The following is a 19,359-nucleotide window of genomic DNA, read 5'->3' as shown; positions in this document are numbered from 1 at the left end:
TCTGTGCAGTGGTCAGCGATGGCCCCCAGATCACACAGGAGCAATCCCAAGACCTCCTTCTGACATTCGAGGCTCTCGTGTATTCCGCACACCGCCTCCCCCCCTTCCGCCCCAGGACACCCCTCCGTGTATTAGGGAGAGGGCGCAGCTAGAGTGGAGAAGCCAGTTTGGGGCGGGCAATCCAAGAGTTCCAGGCTCGCCCAGGCAGAGACGGGCATCCTCTGAGGGAGAAGACAGTGTCTGGCCCTGGTGCTCATGGGCTTCCACGATGCCCCCGACCTTCAGCTCTAGCTCACCTTAGTGAGCACGTACAGCAGAGTGTGCAGCAAGGGAATGATGACATGCCGGAGGTCTTCACTTTCTGCCTAGAAAACAGGAGACCGTGGGGCATTTACTGGGCTGGGGCTCGAGGGGGGCTCACCACCTCCTAGCAGGGCACAGGTTGGGTGGGGGTAGGTGTGGGCAGGAGATGGGGTGGAAGGCAAGCATCCCACCACACCAAGGGGAGGGAAAGGGGCACAGCCTGCCCCAGCAAGGAAGGGGTGGGGTGGGGAGGGAGCACAGGGGTGGAGCGGGCTGAGAGAGTCTGGGGGGGTGGGGGGCATCCACTCGGGGCAGGAGCTGGGCCGAGCAGCAGGCCAGCCCCCCCCCCCCCCGACGTGGAGGTGCCCCGAGAGCAGCAACTCCCAGATGGATACGACACAGAGCATGGGGGAGGGGGTCATCTTGGGGAGGTACAAGAACAATTTTGAAACATTTTTAATAGGTATGCATTTATGTTTATCCGCGTTTTCTGTTCCCACAAGTGGGGGGTTTTCCATGTGTGGCCATTGTACAGAGCTTCCTTCTGAAATACGCTAAGTCGAGTGAAACCGTGGGGGTCTTCGTAAAGAAAACATTCCTTCGACGGGGCGCCTGGGTGGCTCAGTGGGTTAAAGCCTCTGCCTTCAGCTTAGGTCATGATCCCAGGGCCCTGGGATCAAGCCCCACATCGGGCTCTCTGCTCAGCAGGGAGCCTGCTTCCTCCTCTCTCTCCCTGCCTGCCTCTCTGACTAGTTGCAATCTCTGTCTATCAAATAAATAAATAAAGCTTTAAAAAAAAAAAAGAAAAGAAAATATTCCTTCGAGACGTAGAGGACGGAGACAGAGCTGCTGAAAATCATGCAGGAGGTCCACAAAGGACCAGAGCTGGGGGGAGGGGGGATGCAGTACTGCCGGGACTGAGGCCCCAGCAGGCTTGGCTTCTCTCTCCCTCCTCCCCACCCCCCACCTGCCTCCCTGAAGCCCGAGAACCCACCTTTTCCAGCTCTCTGAGCAGAATACGGACCAGCACCGGACTCTTCCCAGGATCTCTCTCGACCTTCTTGTGCAGGGACCACCTCCACATGCCTGGCCAGGACAGAGGGGACCCCAGCACACGCAGGTGGGGCATGGGAACTCTTAGAGGGGATCCCCCTGAGCAGGACCCTGAGCCCTTGGAGCCCCACACTGTGAATCTGACTGGCTACAGATCCGACCCCTCAGCCAGGCGCCTGGCTCTGGGGACATGGTGGGGAGGGCTTGTCACACATGGAGGATTTCTGTTCCACTGCCCGTCAAGGTCAGTGCATTCTCGGGGTAGAAAGGCAGGGATGTGGGACATGAGTGGGCCTGAGTATGCGTGTGGCTTATGGGCTGGCGATGTTTGGAGCTCGGCACCTGGGGCCACGTGTCTGGAGGTCGTGCAGGTCCAGAGGGTCAAGAGGAATTTTGCTCACACGGGGAGCTAGGGAGGTGGCTGAGAAGGAGCGGGACAGAGGCTACCTGCTGGTTCTTACCTTGGTTGCTCTGCAGGGCTGGGGCCTGGGGGCTGAGTTCCCGGAGAACGGCTTGCACGCTCCGCTGGAGGTCCAGCTCTGCATCTGGGCAGCAGGGGTGGGTGGGGGGAGCACTGGGGCCAGGAGCTTTGGAGATCAGCGACCCCGCCTCACCCTCGCCCCCACGTCTGCTCTCCCTGAGATCATCTTTCACCCACTCTATAAGCCCCAAGAGGTGCCCCAAAGTGATCAACTTAGAGCAGGCAGACAGCACACAGCTCTCCAATAAGACTTTCAATCAGCACCTCCCTGTTCTCTGTAAAACCCACGTTCCCCAAAGAACCGTGGGAATTCCACTGGTGGCTCATGGAGCTGTTTTAGGGACACTCGTGCGGTCCTAAAACCTGAATAATTAGGCACTTACGTTTATGTGTTCGAAACAATATGTGTTCCTAAATTTCAAGTCAATTTCATGTCCGATCAATGATGGGACAGGAAAGGACAGACAGTCCCCTCATCAAACTGAACTCAGGCTTTGCTAAGCCAATTGCCCCTCCAGATCCCAGCCCCTGGCCCCGGCTCTGTCCCTCCCCCAATCCCGCTGGCCTGGCCCAGCTTCAGCAGAGCACCGTCAGCCAAATCCAGACACCCCACGTCTCCTCAGACTGATTTCCCACCTGCCACCCCCCCTTGCGGTCCCTGGGCTTGTAACTCCCCAGATGTCTTTGTGTGTCCAGCCCCATCTCTGTCCCCTGGGGTGACTGTCTTGAATGGAGTCTCCTTTGCCACTGGAACCACTGTCACGAGATCGTTCTTTCTTCAGCTGTGGTCCGCTGGCATGTCAAAGCGTGAGCGTGGTACAAGAATGAGCCACTGACATCCGGGAAGCATGGGAGTGGTGGGGAGGCCCCTGGCCCATCTCCCACTGCAGGAAGAGGTTAGCTGGCCAGGGTGGGAGGGGGCGCTCGGCGCTGGGCACCTGCAGCCCATCGCCTGGGGCGGGGCCACACTCCCGGTCACTGTGACACTCCTCCTCCAAGGCCTGCACCCTTGAGGCACCTGACTTGGGCTCAGGGCTCCCCAACCACACTGCTGAGCCTTTCTTGGTCACAGCTGGGTCAAATGCATTTCCACGAGCATCTCGACTTTCTCCTTCCCTCGGAGCTGGATGCCCATCAGCGCCCTCTCCGTAGCCTGCCCCTGGGCTGTGTCCCCACCTCAATCCCCGCGTGGCCACCCCATCGTGAGGTCTGCTTCTCGGAGACTCCAGACTAAAAACAGGAAGCACGAGAGACACTTCCCGCACCATAAATTCCTCTTTCTGACTGGCTCTCACCAAGCGTCTGTCTTCCTTCGCGAGCCAAGTGTGCCTTAGGTTGTCAGAGAATACCAACCACACGCCTCAGGGGTTCCTCTTTTGTTGGGTTGTCAGGAAACGGACAAAGTGGGGGCCCAGCCTCACAAACCGGCTCATCTCCAGGGACAGGGACGTGTCCTCTCTGCTCCTCTCTGGGGCACTTGCTTTATGTTTTACGAAACCTCTATCATTTGGAAGGTTTTGGAAGCAGGCAGGTAGAGATCACACGTTTTAAAGAATCAGCAGGTAGAATGTGTTCAGCCAAGGCGCTGGCGCTCAGGGACCGACCCCTCTGGGGTTCTGGCATGCGCTCGGCTAAGTTGGCCAGGGCTCCCCAGCTTCTCAAGAACCCCCCACCTTTCTCCTGCCACTCACTTGGTCCCCTTGGACCTCATAAAGTCTGTTTCTGAGTCTCCCCGAGGCTGAGAGTGGGCGGCTCTCACAGCTCAAGTTTCTCCCCTGTCCACTCTGCTGGGCTGTGCATCACCCCCGACCCTTCCCCGCCCCCTGCCCCCCGGCATGGAAATCATTAAGCCTGGCATGAAGGCTGGTCAAAAGCTGCCTTTCTACATGGAGATTGATTGATTGATTGATTGATTTGACAGACAGAAATCACAAGCAGGCAGAGAGGCAGGCAGGGAGAGAGAGAGAGGGGGAAGCAGGCTCCCCACTGAGCAGAGAGCCCGATGCGGGGCTCGATCCCAGGACCCTAGGATCATGTCCCGAGCCGAAGGCAGAGGTTTTAACCCGCTGAGCCACCCAGGTGCCCCAACCTTACATGGAGATTTAATGAGTTAATGCAGGCAGAGTTTTTAAAACATTGTTATGTCTACTTTCTTCCTTCCTCCTTCCTTCCTTCCACCTCCCTCCGTCCCCAGCCACCTCTCCATGGACAGCACAGACTTCAAACTATGATAACCATCATTTCCTCCCTGCCCCTCACTAGAAGGGCAGCCAAGCCTTTGTCTTCTGAGCCCTGGGTTCCCCTGCCTTGCACAGGGAGTCAAGCTTTTGTTTCAGAGAAAAACAGAGAAGTTGCCAGTAGCCCCAGGAGACAGCCCCAAATAAAGTATGTTTTCGAAAGTCTGGGCGGCTGGAACAAGCGCTCAGGCTTTGGTCCACATCTGGCTTGCAGACGTGTTTTGTTTGGGCTTGTAGAGTGTCTTGGAAAAAAAAAAATCAAATCAGCTGCCAACATGTACAAATCAGGAGATTTTGCATGAAAGTTTGGGTTTCTGGCATCCCTGGAAAGTCTGTTGACACCAGGCGTGCATTCTTCGCACATGTGGCAATCGACGGGGCCGGGAAGGGGCTGCCCTCTTGAGACAGGGCACAGCCACCCCAGTTCTTCAGAGCCGCCCCTCTCCTTGTCTGGCTCAACACCACCCTGTACCTGGCCCCTTGAGTTTGAGACCCCGGGCTCTGGGACTGAGGCAACCGAGCTGGATTGTTTCAAAGGGATGGGGATGAAGGCTGCTGCTTGTAGCTACTGAGGACAGTGGCAGCCCGAGGTGGGAGGCTGGATGCCCCAGGGCTGTGAGAGCACACGGTTATGGGGACGCAGGGAATGAGAAAGACTGGCGCTGGCTGGGACACAGCCTGGGCGGGTGGCAGAGAGCTCGGACGAAGGCAGGTGAGCACTACACTCGGCGCTTGAGGGCCACGGCTGTGGTCTCCTGGGTCACCTTTGCCAGCACATAAGAATGTCTCTGAAGGAACCGTCTCTCTCCCTATGGACCGCACACACCTGGCCAGCCTGTTTGGGGACGGGGGTGTGGCAGCTACAGTGGACTGAAGACACAGCGTCTTCCCATCATGAAGGCTTTGTAACCCCTGGGCTTACGAGATCACAAACAGGGGGGAGGCACCCCAGGCGAATGACCCTGGAATTTGTACTGACCTTGGAAAACGAGAGCTTGAAGCTGGATTTGATCTGATAAGCAAATGAAAGAAACGGGGTATTTCTTGTGCCTCAAGTATCTCAGGGTTATTCGTATATGACATGCATGTCTAACATTACTCTTGACTCAGAACAGCCAATAAATAAAGGCCATTCATAATTATTACCTTCCCCTCCGTCCAGGAATGTGGGATATTACTATTAGGCATCATGTTACTATTAATATCTAACATTTAAATAGCACATAAAAGGTGTACACACACAGAGTCCTACGGAGGTGTGTGGTAAGACAATGTGAGGTGTTCATCAAACCGAGTTCATGTTTGTCCTGGGTCGCCGGGGAGACTACATTTCCCAGAATCCCCTGCAGTTAGGCTGACTCCACGCATTGAGTCCGTCTAGTGGAATGCAGTGGACACAACGTATGACATAAAATCCTCTGCACTGGGGCGCCTGGGTGGCTCCGTGGGTTAAGGATCTGCCTCCAGCTCGGGTCATGATCCCAGGGTCTAGGGATCGAGCCCCACCTCGGGCTTCCTGCTCAGTGGGGAGTCTGCTTCTCCCTCTCCCTCTGCAGCTCCCCTTGCTTGTGCTCGCTCTCTCTCACTCTCTCAAATAAATACATAAAACCTTTAAAAAACTCCTCTGTATTATCCTCCACCTCTCTCTTCCTATTCTTTGGTGACCTTGGAAGGCGTGTTGGAGGAGACGGTGCCACGAGAGGGAGGGAGTCTCATCCCTGCAGGACTGGAGCCCGGACCGGATGGTGAAGTGAGACGTAAGCGTCGGCTGTGCTAACGCACTGACATCGGGGTCACAGGTGCACCAGCTAGCCTTCTCTGGCAGACCCTCGGGCGCACAGATGATTTTCTGGAATCTCATCTCACTGGATTCTGAGCAGAGCCCTGGGAGCTCAACAGGGCAATACAGTTCTCCCTGTCCTGCTTTGTAGATTCCAAGCAAGAGTTCTTACTCTTGCGCTGTATTGTGTCTCCGAACACAGAGGTCAGACCCAGAAGGACCTCGGAGGCCCTCGTCCCATTTGACAGCTAGACAAATGAGGCTGGCATTTGTGCGAGGGCACAGAGCTGTTGGAAGAGAGCTGTCGCTTTGGCGGATGCTCTTCCTCTAAAGCTCCACTCTTATATGTCTCCTTACAGTCACCAGCTTACCCGGAAAAGGGAGAAAAACCTATGTCTATCTATGCGTATCTGGGCTTCGATTACCGAAAGCCAATGCCCCAGATAAAGGTGCCTGGACAAAGAGTCGCAGCTCTCAAGGTAGTTCAAGGTCCAGCCTTCAATTTCAGGCCATTCGAAGCTAGAGCAGCACGTGGCCATTCCAGCTCTGTGTTGCCCTGTGGTCCCAGACAGAATCAGATCTTTCCCAAACGTCCTTGTAGGATGTTTGCCTTTTCCGTCCTTCCCAATCTTGGCCATATAGGAGAATCACCCTGAGAGCTTTAAAGAAACACTAACGTACAGCCCCCAGCAAACTAGCTTAAATCAGATCTCTGAGAGTAGGGACTAATAATTGCTTTTTTAATAGCTCCCCAGGACACTCTAACGGGTAGTTAGGGTAGGAATTACTGTCTTGGCTCTTAAGCTGAGAGCTCTGGACAATTGAGCTGTTAGTCAAGGAAGGAGTCAGGTGCCAAGATGCTCCGAGTTTACAGAGGCCGATCATCCCTGCATAAAGGATGAAGGCCACAGGGTCAGAATGGCTCCTTCCTGGCTGTCCTGGTGACAGGAGGAGATTCAAAAAACGTAACGGGACGAAGTTTCATTTTTATTATTGTTGCGTTTCACTTGTTTTGCAAGACATATGCATTTCTTCAGAAACGTGACCCTGGGAACTGGGCAGCAGACACCATGACTCTAACTCTCTTGGGGTCCAGCCGTGACATGAATAAAATCTTGTAAGATTTTTCCAAGCAGACCTGTCTTTGTTGTCTTGAAGTCACCCCATACCTACTTGTCTCGGTTTTTTATGTGTCACCTCGACTGGGCCACAGGACACCCAGATATTTGGTCAAACATTCTTCTCGGTATCTCTGGGAGGGGGTTTTTGAATGAGGTTTTTAAACCACTAGACTGAGTTGACAGACTGTTGTCCCTCATGTGGGTGGGCCTCATCTAATTAGCAGAAGGTCTGCATAGCACAAAAGGCTGACACCCGCGCCCCCCTCCAAGTAATAGGGAATTCTTCCTGCTTGACTGCCTCCCAGCTAGGACACTGGTTTTTTCCTTGCCTTTGGACTGGAACTATACCATAGGCTCTCCTGGATCTCTAGCTTGCCAACTGCATGCCTTGGGACTTGTGAGCCCTCATAATAATGTGAGCCAATTCCTTAAGACAAATCATTCTGCACACGGGTGTGCAGTAGGACACCCTTCCTAACACACCCACAGAGGCCCAAGGCATCGGGATGGAGACGGCTAGTGGAACAATCAAACTAAGTACTTCCTCAGCCTTCTTTAGCCAAGGAGTGAAATTGGGGCGGGGGCAGATGTGTCCATCCAGATGCAAGGGTTATAGGGACACTCAGGTCACTTGGCACCCACGAAATTACTACCAAAGAGGTTGAATTTGTAATTTCCAAGGATGTTCCCCTCAAACCAGAGTACTGAAAAGTATTGTCCTTTTCTGCTTTCTGGATATCAGCCGTCTGAATCAGCTCCCCCTCCGTGGGATGGAAATGGTAAATACCAACAAACACTTTCTAGACCATTCTCTTCTAAAATTATTATAAAATCACTAACCCCAGGGCCCGTTTCCTCATGTCAGGGGAGCCATAAAACAACTGACAGGAACACGGCTGGTTTGTGTGTGTTCTGATTCAGACTTGGGACTCCCGAGCTCTGTACAGATGGATGTCACCGGGTATGTTGGTTTCGCTGGTTTTCAGAGGGTCAACTTTCTCTGACCTTGACATAGTGACCATCTGGACCTCACGGACTGCCCTTCCAACCAGGGCCGAGGACTCATCTGGGAATCCCGTTTTCAGCCTCTCGGCTGGTCACTGAAATCTGGGCTTAGCACCCAGACACACCATCAGCCGGAGTAAAGTGGCTCACAGTTTTCTTCCATCCCATGCCCGATCCCCCGTGCCCCCACGTGGAGCAAAGGCTCAGATCTGCAGGGATGGCAAAATAACCACAGCTGTGGTTACACAGCTCTTCCTGTGCCTGTGCCACACTGCTCTTCCATATCCCTTAAAATCAATAATTTTTCAGGAGCCCCTCTTCTTAACTCTAGAATGACAGAACACTTTAGGGCTCTAGGAAGGTGGGGAAGGTTATAAACATGTGTAATTTGGGAACACAGCCCATACAACTGCAGTTCTGATCATGAACCCCCCCCCCCCTTCAGAGCTCCCAGGGCAAGCATCGGAATTTGGGGATGTTTCCTTCTGCCCATCTGATGTGGGAGGGGGTCACCTGTCATATCCTCAGTGGTGGGTATCTGGTTTCTCCTGCCCAGCAATCCTCCCTGCTCACTGTGGTCTTGGTGAGGTTGTAGCCCAGGTGCTCTGCTTTGCCTTGGCCTTAGAGTGGGCACAGGACCGAGCTGGCCAATGGACTCTCTCTCCCTCTAGGCGAACCTTGAGCTGATGATGGCCAGCAGGGAAGAAGGTGCAGAGTGTTCTCTGAGGTCACTGTCTGCCTCTTCCTGTCCTGGAAGTGGGTCCACTCTGCTCCCTGCCCTCGCTGGTGCCTGGGGCTTCAGCTGGTCCTTCAATGCCTGGCCATTCATTATTTTTGACAGTTAAACTAGCCCTATGCGTTTCTACTGCTCGTGTCCAAAGAAACTTTACTGGCACAACTTTCTTACTAAAACACATCATGGTGTGCGTCTACTGTTAAAATTAAAGTCAGGGCAAGGTAAGTTGGTTTTGAAATATTTAGATTTTCACAGGGCTGACTCTACCACTATCCTCCCAGGGCAAACCCCAGCTGGTTAAAGACAGCCCAGAATATCTACGCCAGGATTCATGGACTTGCCTGATTCAGATGGAACGTCTGGCTGTGTGAGGCTCTATGCAGTGGTGTGTGTGTGTGTGTGTGTGTGTGTGTGTGTGTAAAGGACACATGTCTGAGGGATGGTAACAATCCAGGAGCTGCACCTGCCTTGGGCATGCCCTCCCCTTCCCTGGATGGGGGTCTTTAAGGGCATCAGACTCTACGTCTCACGAGCAGTGCTGTGGGACTTCCCAGGTGACCGATGGTGATACACATCTCGAGGGAAGGGTCATCTCTCCCTGCGTCCCAGGTTGGTAAGGCGTGAAGAGTCTGGGGTTGGGAATGAGCCAAATCTTGGTTCTGATCGTGGTTCTGCCACTTACCAGCTGTGTAGCTTTGCACAAATTACCTAACTTAAGCCTCCATTTCCCCATCAGTGAAATGAGGAAGATTACATTGATACTGTACCTCACGGATCCTTCTGATGAACGCACAGGGCAACCCTCAGTGAAATCACTTAGGGCACAGCGCTGGACCCAGATTGCTGGGGTCAAACCCTGGTTTGACTATACAGTATCTGTGGGTGGCCTTGGGAGCAGCATACCTCTCCCCTCTGGGTCTCACTTTCTCCTTCTGCGAAATGGGGTCGATGACAACATTGATCTTATGGGGTCTTTACAAAGACTCAGTGAGATACTATTTGTCAAGTGTCTTTATCACTACTTGACAGATTATAAGCTGTACAGAGGTTTTTGTTAAGTAAATACAAACATTTGGTGATAGATCTTGGCCCTCATTGTCATTATCCCCAGTGTCCAGCGCAGTGACCTGTAAGCAGCTGGGCCTCATACAGGTGTGTGGCTGGCGGTCCACTCCTCAAGATATTCTCGCATTTGGGCAGCTGAGCTGGGGGTCTGGGGGAAGGTGAAGGTGGTCCTGCCTGCCCTGGGGGCCTTCTCACCTGCAAGGGAGGCCTTCCCCACGACGAAACCAGGCTTGTGAGACCCTCTGTCCCCAGTCATACTGACCTGAGCTCTCCATGGGAGGCTGGGGTGTGAGTGAGGAGGATGTGGTCGTCTCAGGCAGCAGAATGGAAAGTAAAGTGGTTGTTCTTCCGCGGAGAGGTGGTTCTACAAAATAAGAAGCAGTTAGCTAAGTGGTGGGAAGGTAGAAAGTGTATTTGGGGGAGCGGAGAAGCTCCTAGGGGACCTAGGCTCCTAACGCGTTGGAGGAATTCTTCTATGGTGTTGGCTGTGTGCTGGGCACTCTTCTAAACACTTTAAAATGATCAAATGTTTAATATTCATACTAACTGTATAAGGTAGGTACTATCTTCTACAGATGGGGAAACTGAAGCACGGAGAGGTTAAATAATGACTCAAGATCAAAGAGACGGCAAGTAAAGGAATGAGCACCGAACTCAGACTATCTAGCTCTCAAATGTCATGACCCCTGGCTGCCCCACCATGATCCCAGTCAGGAGACACCCCCCCCCCCCAAGCCTGCTTCCCAGAGCAACAAACTCCAAAACTGAAAAGCAGAGGAACTCTGACCAAATCCAAGAATAAATGAATAAAGATATACCTGAGAAAGCTAAATCAGAGAGAAAGAGAGAGAGAAAAGAAAATATCAGGAATGGTAAGTGTCATATATACTCAATGGAATAAAATATAATGTACTCTGAGTAATTGTAACCTATTGATAATCATAGAGATGAGCATTAAAATGTGATACACCACAGACAGTGATTAGAAAAGATAACACAATGCATGCCACATATGTACATACATGATATGTGATATGTTTATTTGTAGCAAAAAAAAAAATGAACCCTATATCTCACACATGGTTTTCTAGGGAAATAAAAATGAAGGAAAAGGCTCCATTGAGTTAGGAAAACTGCTTTTGTTAGTGATCAATGAAGAAACAAAGAGAGCCGTCAAAGAATTAGCTCTTAAAAAGTAATATATGTCAGGGCGCCTGGGAGGCTCAGTTGGTTAAGGGTCCCACTCCTGGTTTCAGCTCAGGTCATGATCTCAGGGTCACGACATGGAGTCCCGCATCAGGCTCTGCGCTCGGTGTGGAGTCTGCTTGAGATTCTCTCTCTCCTTCTGCCTCTTCCCCACTGGCACACATGCTCTAAAATAAATAAATAAATCTCTCTTTTTTTTTTTTTTTAAAGTTGATATACGTCTCAGATGGTTCCTCTGATAAGATCTCTCAAACCAGCAATGAAAAATGTTAAGCTATTTCAACTGTTCAAAAGCATAAAGAAGGAGAAATTCTCTGAAAAAGCCAACTGATCTTTGATAGCAAAATCTAATAAAGGTATTTTAAAAATATAGATGCATCACTCCGCACCCACTGGGACAGCTGTTTAAAAAAGAAAGCGACAGCAAGGGTTGGCAAGGATATGGAAACTTTAGACCTGGTGTGTTGCTGGTTGGAATTCAAGATGGTGCAGCTGTGGTGGAAAAAGAGTACAGTGATTCCTCATAAAGTTAAACACAGATTTACCACAGGACCCAGAAATTCCACTCCTAGGTAAATACCCAAAAGAACTGAAAATAGGGACTCTACAGATACTTGCATATCAGCATTCATGGCAGCATTATTCAAAATAGCCCCAAATTGGAAATACTCCAAATGTCCATCAACTGGTGAATGGGTAAACAAAATGTGGTATATCCATATGATGGAAAATTATTCAACCTTAAAGTGGAATGAACTTTGGACACACGCTACATCATGGATGAGCCTTGAAATCATCATGCAAGTGAAATACGTCAGGCCAAAAGGACAAATATTTGATTCTATTTACATGAGGTACTAACAATAGGCAGATTCACAGAGACAGAAAAGTGTAACAGAGGTTACCAGGGCTTGTGGGGAAGGAGGAGAGGAGAATTATTATTCAGTGGGTACAGAGATGATGAAAAATTTCTGGAAATGGACTGTGGTGATTATACAATGTTGTGAATGCGCTTAATGACACCAAATCCATACACTTTAAAATGGTTAAAATGGAAAATTTTATGATATGTATATTTTACCATAATAAAAATTAATATTAAAAGTATAAAATATCACTGATTGAATTGAATGAATTAAAATTATAATGTATTCTGAATAATTCTAGATGATTGATAATCATAGGAAGGTGTGTTAAAATGTGATATACCGTTGGAAATTATTAGAAAAGATAAAAACAACCGTTGCTGAAGATATGAGAAAATTTTCTTTGTACTCAGTTGGTGAGAGCAGAAATTGGTATAGCTTTCCTGGAGGGTAGTTGGGCAATAAACATCAAAATTCAAAATATGTATACTTTTTGTCCAAGCAACTCCACTCTTAGGAATTTATCCTAAGGAAATAATTGGATAAGTGCATAAGGAAAGTATACAACAATATCCATCAAAACATTGTTTATACAGGGAGAAAAACAGAAGAAACTTAAAGGCCCAATGGCAGAGTGTCAATTAAGCAAATTAAAGTTACTGTGCAATGGAATACTAAGCAGACATAAAAATAATGATGTATATTTACATATACTGAATTAAAAAGATTTTCAGAAGTACTCATTTCAAACACTAGGTAACAAAATAGTTAAGACATTTCTAACACATTAATTTTTAAAAACGTATTTCTTAATTTCCTCAGATGTACTGTAAAAAGTCAGTAAAAACTAAACATCACGGCGCCTGGGTGGCTCAGCTGGTTAAGCAACTGCTTTCAGCTCAGGTCACAATCCTGGAGCCCTGGGATCAAGTCCCACACTGGGCTCTCAGCTCTGCAGGGAGTCTGCTTCTCCCTCGACCTTCTACCTTCTCATGCTCTCTCTTTCTCTCTCTCTCTCAAATAAATAAAATCCTAAAAAACAAAACAAAACAAGAAACAACTAAACATCAAAATGTGACATTGAAGGTCCTGGTTCTAGTTAACATGGAGTAAGTACACTCTGTTGTAACTCCCCCACTCAAAAAAAAAAAACTAAAAATTCTGGATGGTATGCATGGAATGGCTATCTGAGGATGCTGAGAAGTAAATGATATCAGGCAGAATGGGGAAGAAAACCAGTTCATGAACAATCTGGCAATGAGTTTTCTTCACTTCCCCTCTCCCCATTATACCCCGATCTGGACCACAAAGATAGCCTAAAACTCACCAGTCCACACTTAGGGCAGACAGAAGAAGCTAAAAGAAAAGCCTCTCTTTCTGCTCTGAGGATCAAAAAAGGGTCCTCAAAGGATTGAAGAGATGGGGGATTTACTTTTTCTTTTGCAATTCCTCCTTCCATATCCCCCAGGCAATCTTTTAATAGCAATAGCAGCAACAGTGGTTGGCCATAGTGGCCAAACAGGTGCCTAAAATTCTGAAAAAGGGAAATTCTTCCCTCTGACTAGAGGAACTACAGTTCCAAGGGCGTGGGAAGAATCCTTAATGCTTTCTTCCCTCTATCAGAGCAACAAAACTAAGAAATAACAAACAGAAGATGAATAATAAAGTGGTAGACCTGAATAAAAATATATTAATGGTTATATTAAATGTAAACTGTCTAAACACACTAATTAAAAGACATAGACAGTCAGCACTAAAAAAAAAATCGGAACCAACTCTATGCTGTTTACAATAAATTTACTTCAAATATAATATCATAGGAAGCAAAAGAACAAAAAATATATATACTACTTGAATATTCATCAAAAGAATGCTGAGGTAGGGGTATTATTATGAGACAAAATAATTTCAGAGCAAGGAAAATTGCCAGAATAAGCTTCTTATTACATTTCATAATAATAAAAGAGTCAATTTATGAAGAAGCTATAACAATTCTAAACATGTATGCCCTTAAAAACAGGGCTTCAAAATACACAAAGGAAAAACTAATGAAACTAAATTGTAAGTAGGCAAATCCACAATTATAGTTGGAAATTTTAACAGTACTCTCTCAGTGACTGATAGAACCAGCAGATAGAAAATCAAGAAGGACATGGAAAAACTGAATACTATCAACCAACTGAATTTAACTGGCATTCATAGAACACTACATACAACAACAGCAGCATATGAATTCTTTTCAAGTGTACATGAAACACTCACCAAGATAGACAATACCCTTGGTTACAAAACAAACCTTAATAAATTGAAAATAACTGAATTATACAAAGCAGACTTACTGATCATAATGAAATTAACCTTGAAATTAGTAACATAAAAATAATTAGAACATCTCCAAATACTGGAATATTAAACAACACATTTCTAAATAATCCATATGTCCCCAAAGTAAAATAAGTGGGTTAACCCTTCACAACTCATTTTAGGAGTCTAGCACTCTCCTGATATTAAAACCAGACAAAAATAGTACAAGAAAAGAAAACAGACCTATATCCTTTATAAACACATATGAAAAAAATTCTTAGCAAAATATTAGCGAATGAAGACTAGGAATATATAAAAAGAATAATTTATAACAACTTGGTGGGGTTTATCCCAGGGATGCAAGACTGGTTCAATATCTGAAAGTCAATCACGGTAATCTGTTGTATTAAAGACTAAAAAAGAAAAACTATACGTTCTTATTAGGAATAACTGAGGCAGTGAAAATGTTCAACAAATTTTAACTGTATGATAAAAACTTAGAATAAATTAGGACTATAAAGGAACTTCATTAATCCGATACAGGGCTTAGACCAAAAAACCTCCCAACTAACATACATAAATATTAAAAAAAAAAAACAACAACTGAACAGTTCCTCTCAAAGATCAGGAAAAGACAAAGACATTCACTCTCACCACTTCTATTCAACAAATCAACGTATTATTGGAAGGCAGTGTAATAAGACAGAAAAAAAAGTAGAAAAAGAAAAGAGGCGTACATATTGGAAAGGAAGAAATAAAACTATTTGCAAATAAAACAACCCTATTCACACATACTAGGTGTACATATATAATCCCTAAGACTCTACCAAAAAATCTCCTAGAACTAATAAGTGAGTTTGCCAGGATCACAGGATGTAATGTCAGCATACAACATCAGGCATATTTCTATATGCTAAGAAAGGAACAACTGGAAACCAAAATTTAAAATGCAATGCCATTTAAAGTAGCTCCAAAAGGAAAAGAGAGAAATACTTAAAAAGAGAAATAGAGCCAACAAAACACTTACAGGATCTGTACGATGAATACCACAAAATGCTGATGAAATAAATCAAAGAACACTGAAATAAATGGAGACACACACTGTTTATGACCTGGAAGACCCAAAATGATTGAGATGTCCCTTCTTCCCAACTGATTTATAGATTTAATGTAATTCCAATAAAAATATCAGCAGATTTTTGTTGCAGATAGAAGATAAGCAGATTCTAAAATTTCTAAGAACTGAAGTAGCAAAAAAATTTTTTTTTTAAATTTGAGGACTCGTCTCCCTATTTTAAAAACAACCATAAAATTATTAGTGAAGGACTAGACACAAATTCAAGGAATAGAATAGAGTGTCCAGAAATAGACACACATTGAAACAACCAATTGATTTTTTAGAAGATTTTATTTATTTATTTGACAGAGATCACAAGTAGGCAGAGAGGCAGGCAGAGAGAGAGGGGGAAGCAGGCTCACCGCCAAGCAGAGAGCCCAACGTGGGGCTCTATCCCAGGACCCCGAGACCATGTCCCAAGCCAAAGGCAGAGGCTTAACCCACTGAGCCACGCAGGCGCCCCCAACCAATTGATTTTTTACAAAGTTGTAAAGACAAGTCAAAGGGGAAGGATAAGTCTTTTCAACAAATTGTCTGGAACAATCAATCAATCATCAATATGCAAAAACAACAACAACAACAACAAAAAACCCAAAGCACCTCAACTTAAATCCCACACCTCAAATCAAAGTGAACTTAAAATGCATCACAGTCTGAATGTAAAAGGTAAAACTATAAAGGTTTAGAAGAAAATACAGGGAAAAGTCTTCATGACCTTGGGTTAGAGAGAATTCTTAGATATGATACTAAAAGCATGATCCATAAAGGGAAAAATTGATAAACTGGACTTTGCCAAAATTAAAAACTTTGGCTTTGCAAAAAAAGTAGCTTTAAGAAAATGAAAAGAGGGGCGCCTGGGTGGCTCAGTGGATTAAGCCACTGCCTTCGGCTCAGGTCATGATCTCAGGGTCCTGGGATCGAGCCCAGCATCGGGCTCTCTGCTCCGCGGGGAGCCTGCTTCCTCCTCTCTCTGCCTGCCTCTCTGCCTACTTGTGATCTCTCTCTCTGTCAAATAAATAAATAAAATCTTTAAAAAAAAAAAAAAAGAAAAGAAAATGAAAAGACAGGGGCACCTGGGTGGCTCAGTGGGTTAAGTCTGTGCCTTCAGCTCAGGTTAATCCTGGGATCGAGCCCCGCATTGGGCTCTCTGCTCAGTGGGGAGCCTGCTTCCCTCTCTCTCTGCCTGCCTCTCTGCCTACTTGCAATCTCTGTGAAATAAATAAATAAAATCTTTTAAAAAAAGAAGAAAAAAATGAAAAGACAAAGCACAGACTTGGAGAAAATATTTTCAAATCACAAATCTGACAAAGAACTTGTATCCAGGACATATAAAGAATTCACAAAACTCCATGATAAGAAAACAAATAATAGCCCCAAGTAGAAAAAATACTTATTTAAACAGTTCATCCAAAATATATATATATGGCAATATATATGTGGCAAATAAGCACAAGAAAAAAATGCATGTTATTAGTCATCAGGGAATTGCGGATTAAAACCAGAGATACCACCATACACCATCGGGATTGACCAAAATTTAGTGGCAACAATACAAAACTTTGTGGAGAGGATGAGGAGAAACAGAAATGCTCACACATTACTGGCGGGAATGCAAAACAGCACTGCCATTCAGAAAAGAGTCTGGCAATCTCCCATAAAGTTAAACATCACTTACTATGTGATCCTGAAATCCCAATCCTATTTCCTATATAGAAGGATGACAATTTCACACGAAAACCTCTTCATGGGTATGTGTACCAGCTCTGTTCGTAAGGGCCCCAAATGGCAAACCACCTGATGCCTTCAAGGGTGAATGGATAAGCAAATCGATACGTTCATACAGTGGGATACTCAGTGACACAAAGAGATCAACTATTGTTACATACAACAACATGACGAATCTCATGCTGAGGAAAGGAAGCCAGACTCAAAAGGTTACATGCTGTATGTTTCCATTTGGGAATTCCATCTAGGGCATTCTAGAAAAGAAAAAACTATAGGGTCAGAAAATAGGTCAGCGGTTGTAAGGGGTTAGGGTAGGGAGAGGGGTTGACTACTAAGGGGCAAGGGGGAACTCTCTGGGGTGATGGAATGACTGTATCCTGATTGGGGACGGTCACATCACATGTGTTAAAACTCATAGAAGGGTATGGTAAGAACAGTCAATTTCACTGCACGTAAATCTTCTTAAGTACATTATTATTATTTTTTTAAAGAGAGGAGCCCACACCCTAATTTGTAACTGGCACCATGTGCTTATACGCTTAAATACTTTTCACCAAACTCCAGAATTTACTACACAAAGAGGCAAAAAGCACTCCTCATTTGATGGTGTTCTCACGGGCTTATAAAACCAGATCTAGGTCATTTGCACACGTGACACTAACTGCCTCTGGGAACACACTTGAGGAAAGGGGCCGGGAAGTCCTCTGATCTTTCAATAGACACCTTTTTTGACCACTTTAATTTTTAAAACTTGTGCATGTTTTATATATTCCAAATGCAAACATGCCTCTACATCTGTTGGCCGATTTACAGAAAATATGGAGTATGCGGACACATACAACCAGGATGGAAAATCCAGACTCCGAGAACCTCTACAGGACACATGCCCTGTTCTCTTTTAACAAATTAATTGCGAGGAAGATGTGGTGGTGATGAGAACACACGTGAAAATGAATGGTGCCGGGGGGTGGGTGGATAGGAATTCACAGGAATTGAGATTTTTTAAAAAGGACTTTATTTATTTGACACAGAGAGATATCACAAGTAGGCAGAGAGAGGGGGAAGCAGGGTCCCTGCTGAGCAGAGAGCCCAATGTGGGGCTCGATCCCAGGACCCTGGTTAAGCCAAAAGCAGAGGCTTAACCCACTGAGCCACCCACGCACCCCAGAATTGAGATTTTTATCAACCAAGACGATGTGTGACTTTATTTTTTATTGCAGAACAGAGTGTGCCCAAGAGTGTCGTGAAACCTACCAATAAGATGGACACCTGTGAGTCCACCACCCAGCTTAGGAAGACTGCCGTCACGTTGCCCTGCGTGTGTTAACCTAAAAGCAGGGTAAATTAAAATAAATGATAAAACTATTAAAATAATTGCCCTTCTCTCTCTTCCTGGGTACCTGCAGTGCTCATCCTTGGCCTCTTCATCCCCTGGGTGACATGGGTGTCCCAAAGTGCCAGGGAGAATGTCAAAGTGTTTCGTGACAAAATTTTGAAAAAGGGCTTGGTGTGGAGATGAGGGACCCAAAACTCTACCGAAGACAGGAACATGCTGAGCATTCATTGCTGCTCATTCTTTCTGAAAAGGCTTCGTGGCATGTTTTCATGGGTGAGAGTAGACATCGAAACTGAAGGAATTGTGAACATACAAACCTGAAAATCCAACCGTGGATAAGAGCATGTGGCTGACCCCAGGATGTCCCCAGTCTGGGGGGAGGAGCTGGAAATGGCAACGTGGGGTGGTCTGAGCCACCACATGGTGGGGACAGGACAGACCCTGACTCCAGACCCAGTGATGCAGAGAGGCCGAGAGAAGCTTCCCAAGTGGGACCCAGGATGTGGGAATCCCAGGTCCCCCTCTATTAACTGTGATTAAGAATGAAAATGATAATCTCTGCCCAATGCACGGGGATCAAGCTATCATCACTTCTTGCTCAGATCGTGGTCATCCCCCAATAAGTCCCCCTGCATCCACTCTTTCTCTACACCCCAGTCCTTGATTGAAGCCCTCTAATGGCTTCTCTTGGATCTTAGAATAACTCCCCACTCCTCACCCTGCCTAAATCTTGCCTCATTTGGCCCCAGTGGACCTCTCCAGGTTCATCTCTGCCCCCTCTCCTCCTGGCTCACGAGGCTCTCACATCTTGGCTCATTGTGTTACTCACACTTCCCAGACCTGCCTCAGGACCTTCACATGGCTCTGCCTGGAACACCCACAGTGAGCTCCTTCTCGATACTCAGGTCTCATTTAAAATTTTACCTCCTCAGAGAGGCCTTTCCTGGTCAATCTATCTAAAATAAGCCCCACCGTCCACCCCAGGTGATCCGCTAGCACACGCTTTTATTTTACTCATAGCATT

The 19,359-nt window shown here is 46.6% G+C and overlaps 1 protein-coding gene across 6 annotated transcripts in view; it reads right to left on the bottom strand.

Annotated features, from left to right (window-relative positions):
• PIK3R6 (phosphoinositide-3-kinase regulatory subunit 6) overlaps nt 1-19,359 on the bottom strand; it is a 53,758-nt gene that overhangs the window by 24,092 nt on the left and 10,307 nt on the right. For 4 of the 6 annotated variants that reach the window (XM_045985099.1, XM_045985095.1, XM_045985093.1 and 1 more), the window contains 4 exons: nt 10,044-10,145; nt 1,818-1,901; nt 1,298-1,389; nt 297-365 (listed from right to left, as the gene is read on the bottom strand). In XM_045985099.1, the coding sequence (XP_045841055.1) occupies nt 297-365; nt 1,298-1,389; nt 1,818-1,901; nt 10,044-10,145 (347 nt within the window). The remainder of the gene's footprint in view (nt 1-296; nt 366-1,297; nt 1,390-1,817; nt 1,902-10,043; nt 10,146-19,359) is intronic. The other 2 variants (XM_045985096.1, XM_045985098.1) reach the window with 2 other exon arrangements.

This window comes from Meles meles, chromosome 18, assembly GCF_922984935.1.
Source record: "Meles meles chromosome 18, mMelMel3.1 paternal haplotype, whole genome shotgun sequence".
Taxonomy (NCBI): Eukaryota; Metazoa; Chordata; class Mammalia; order Carnivora; family Mustelidae; genus Meles; species Meles meles.
The sequence above is the reverse complement of the archived record's forward strand: the minus strand, read 5'-3'. Positions and strand labels throughout refer to the sequence as shown.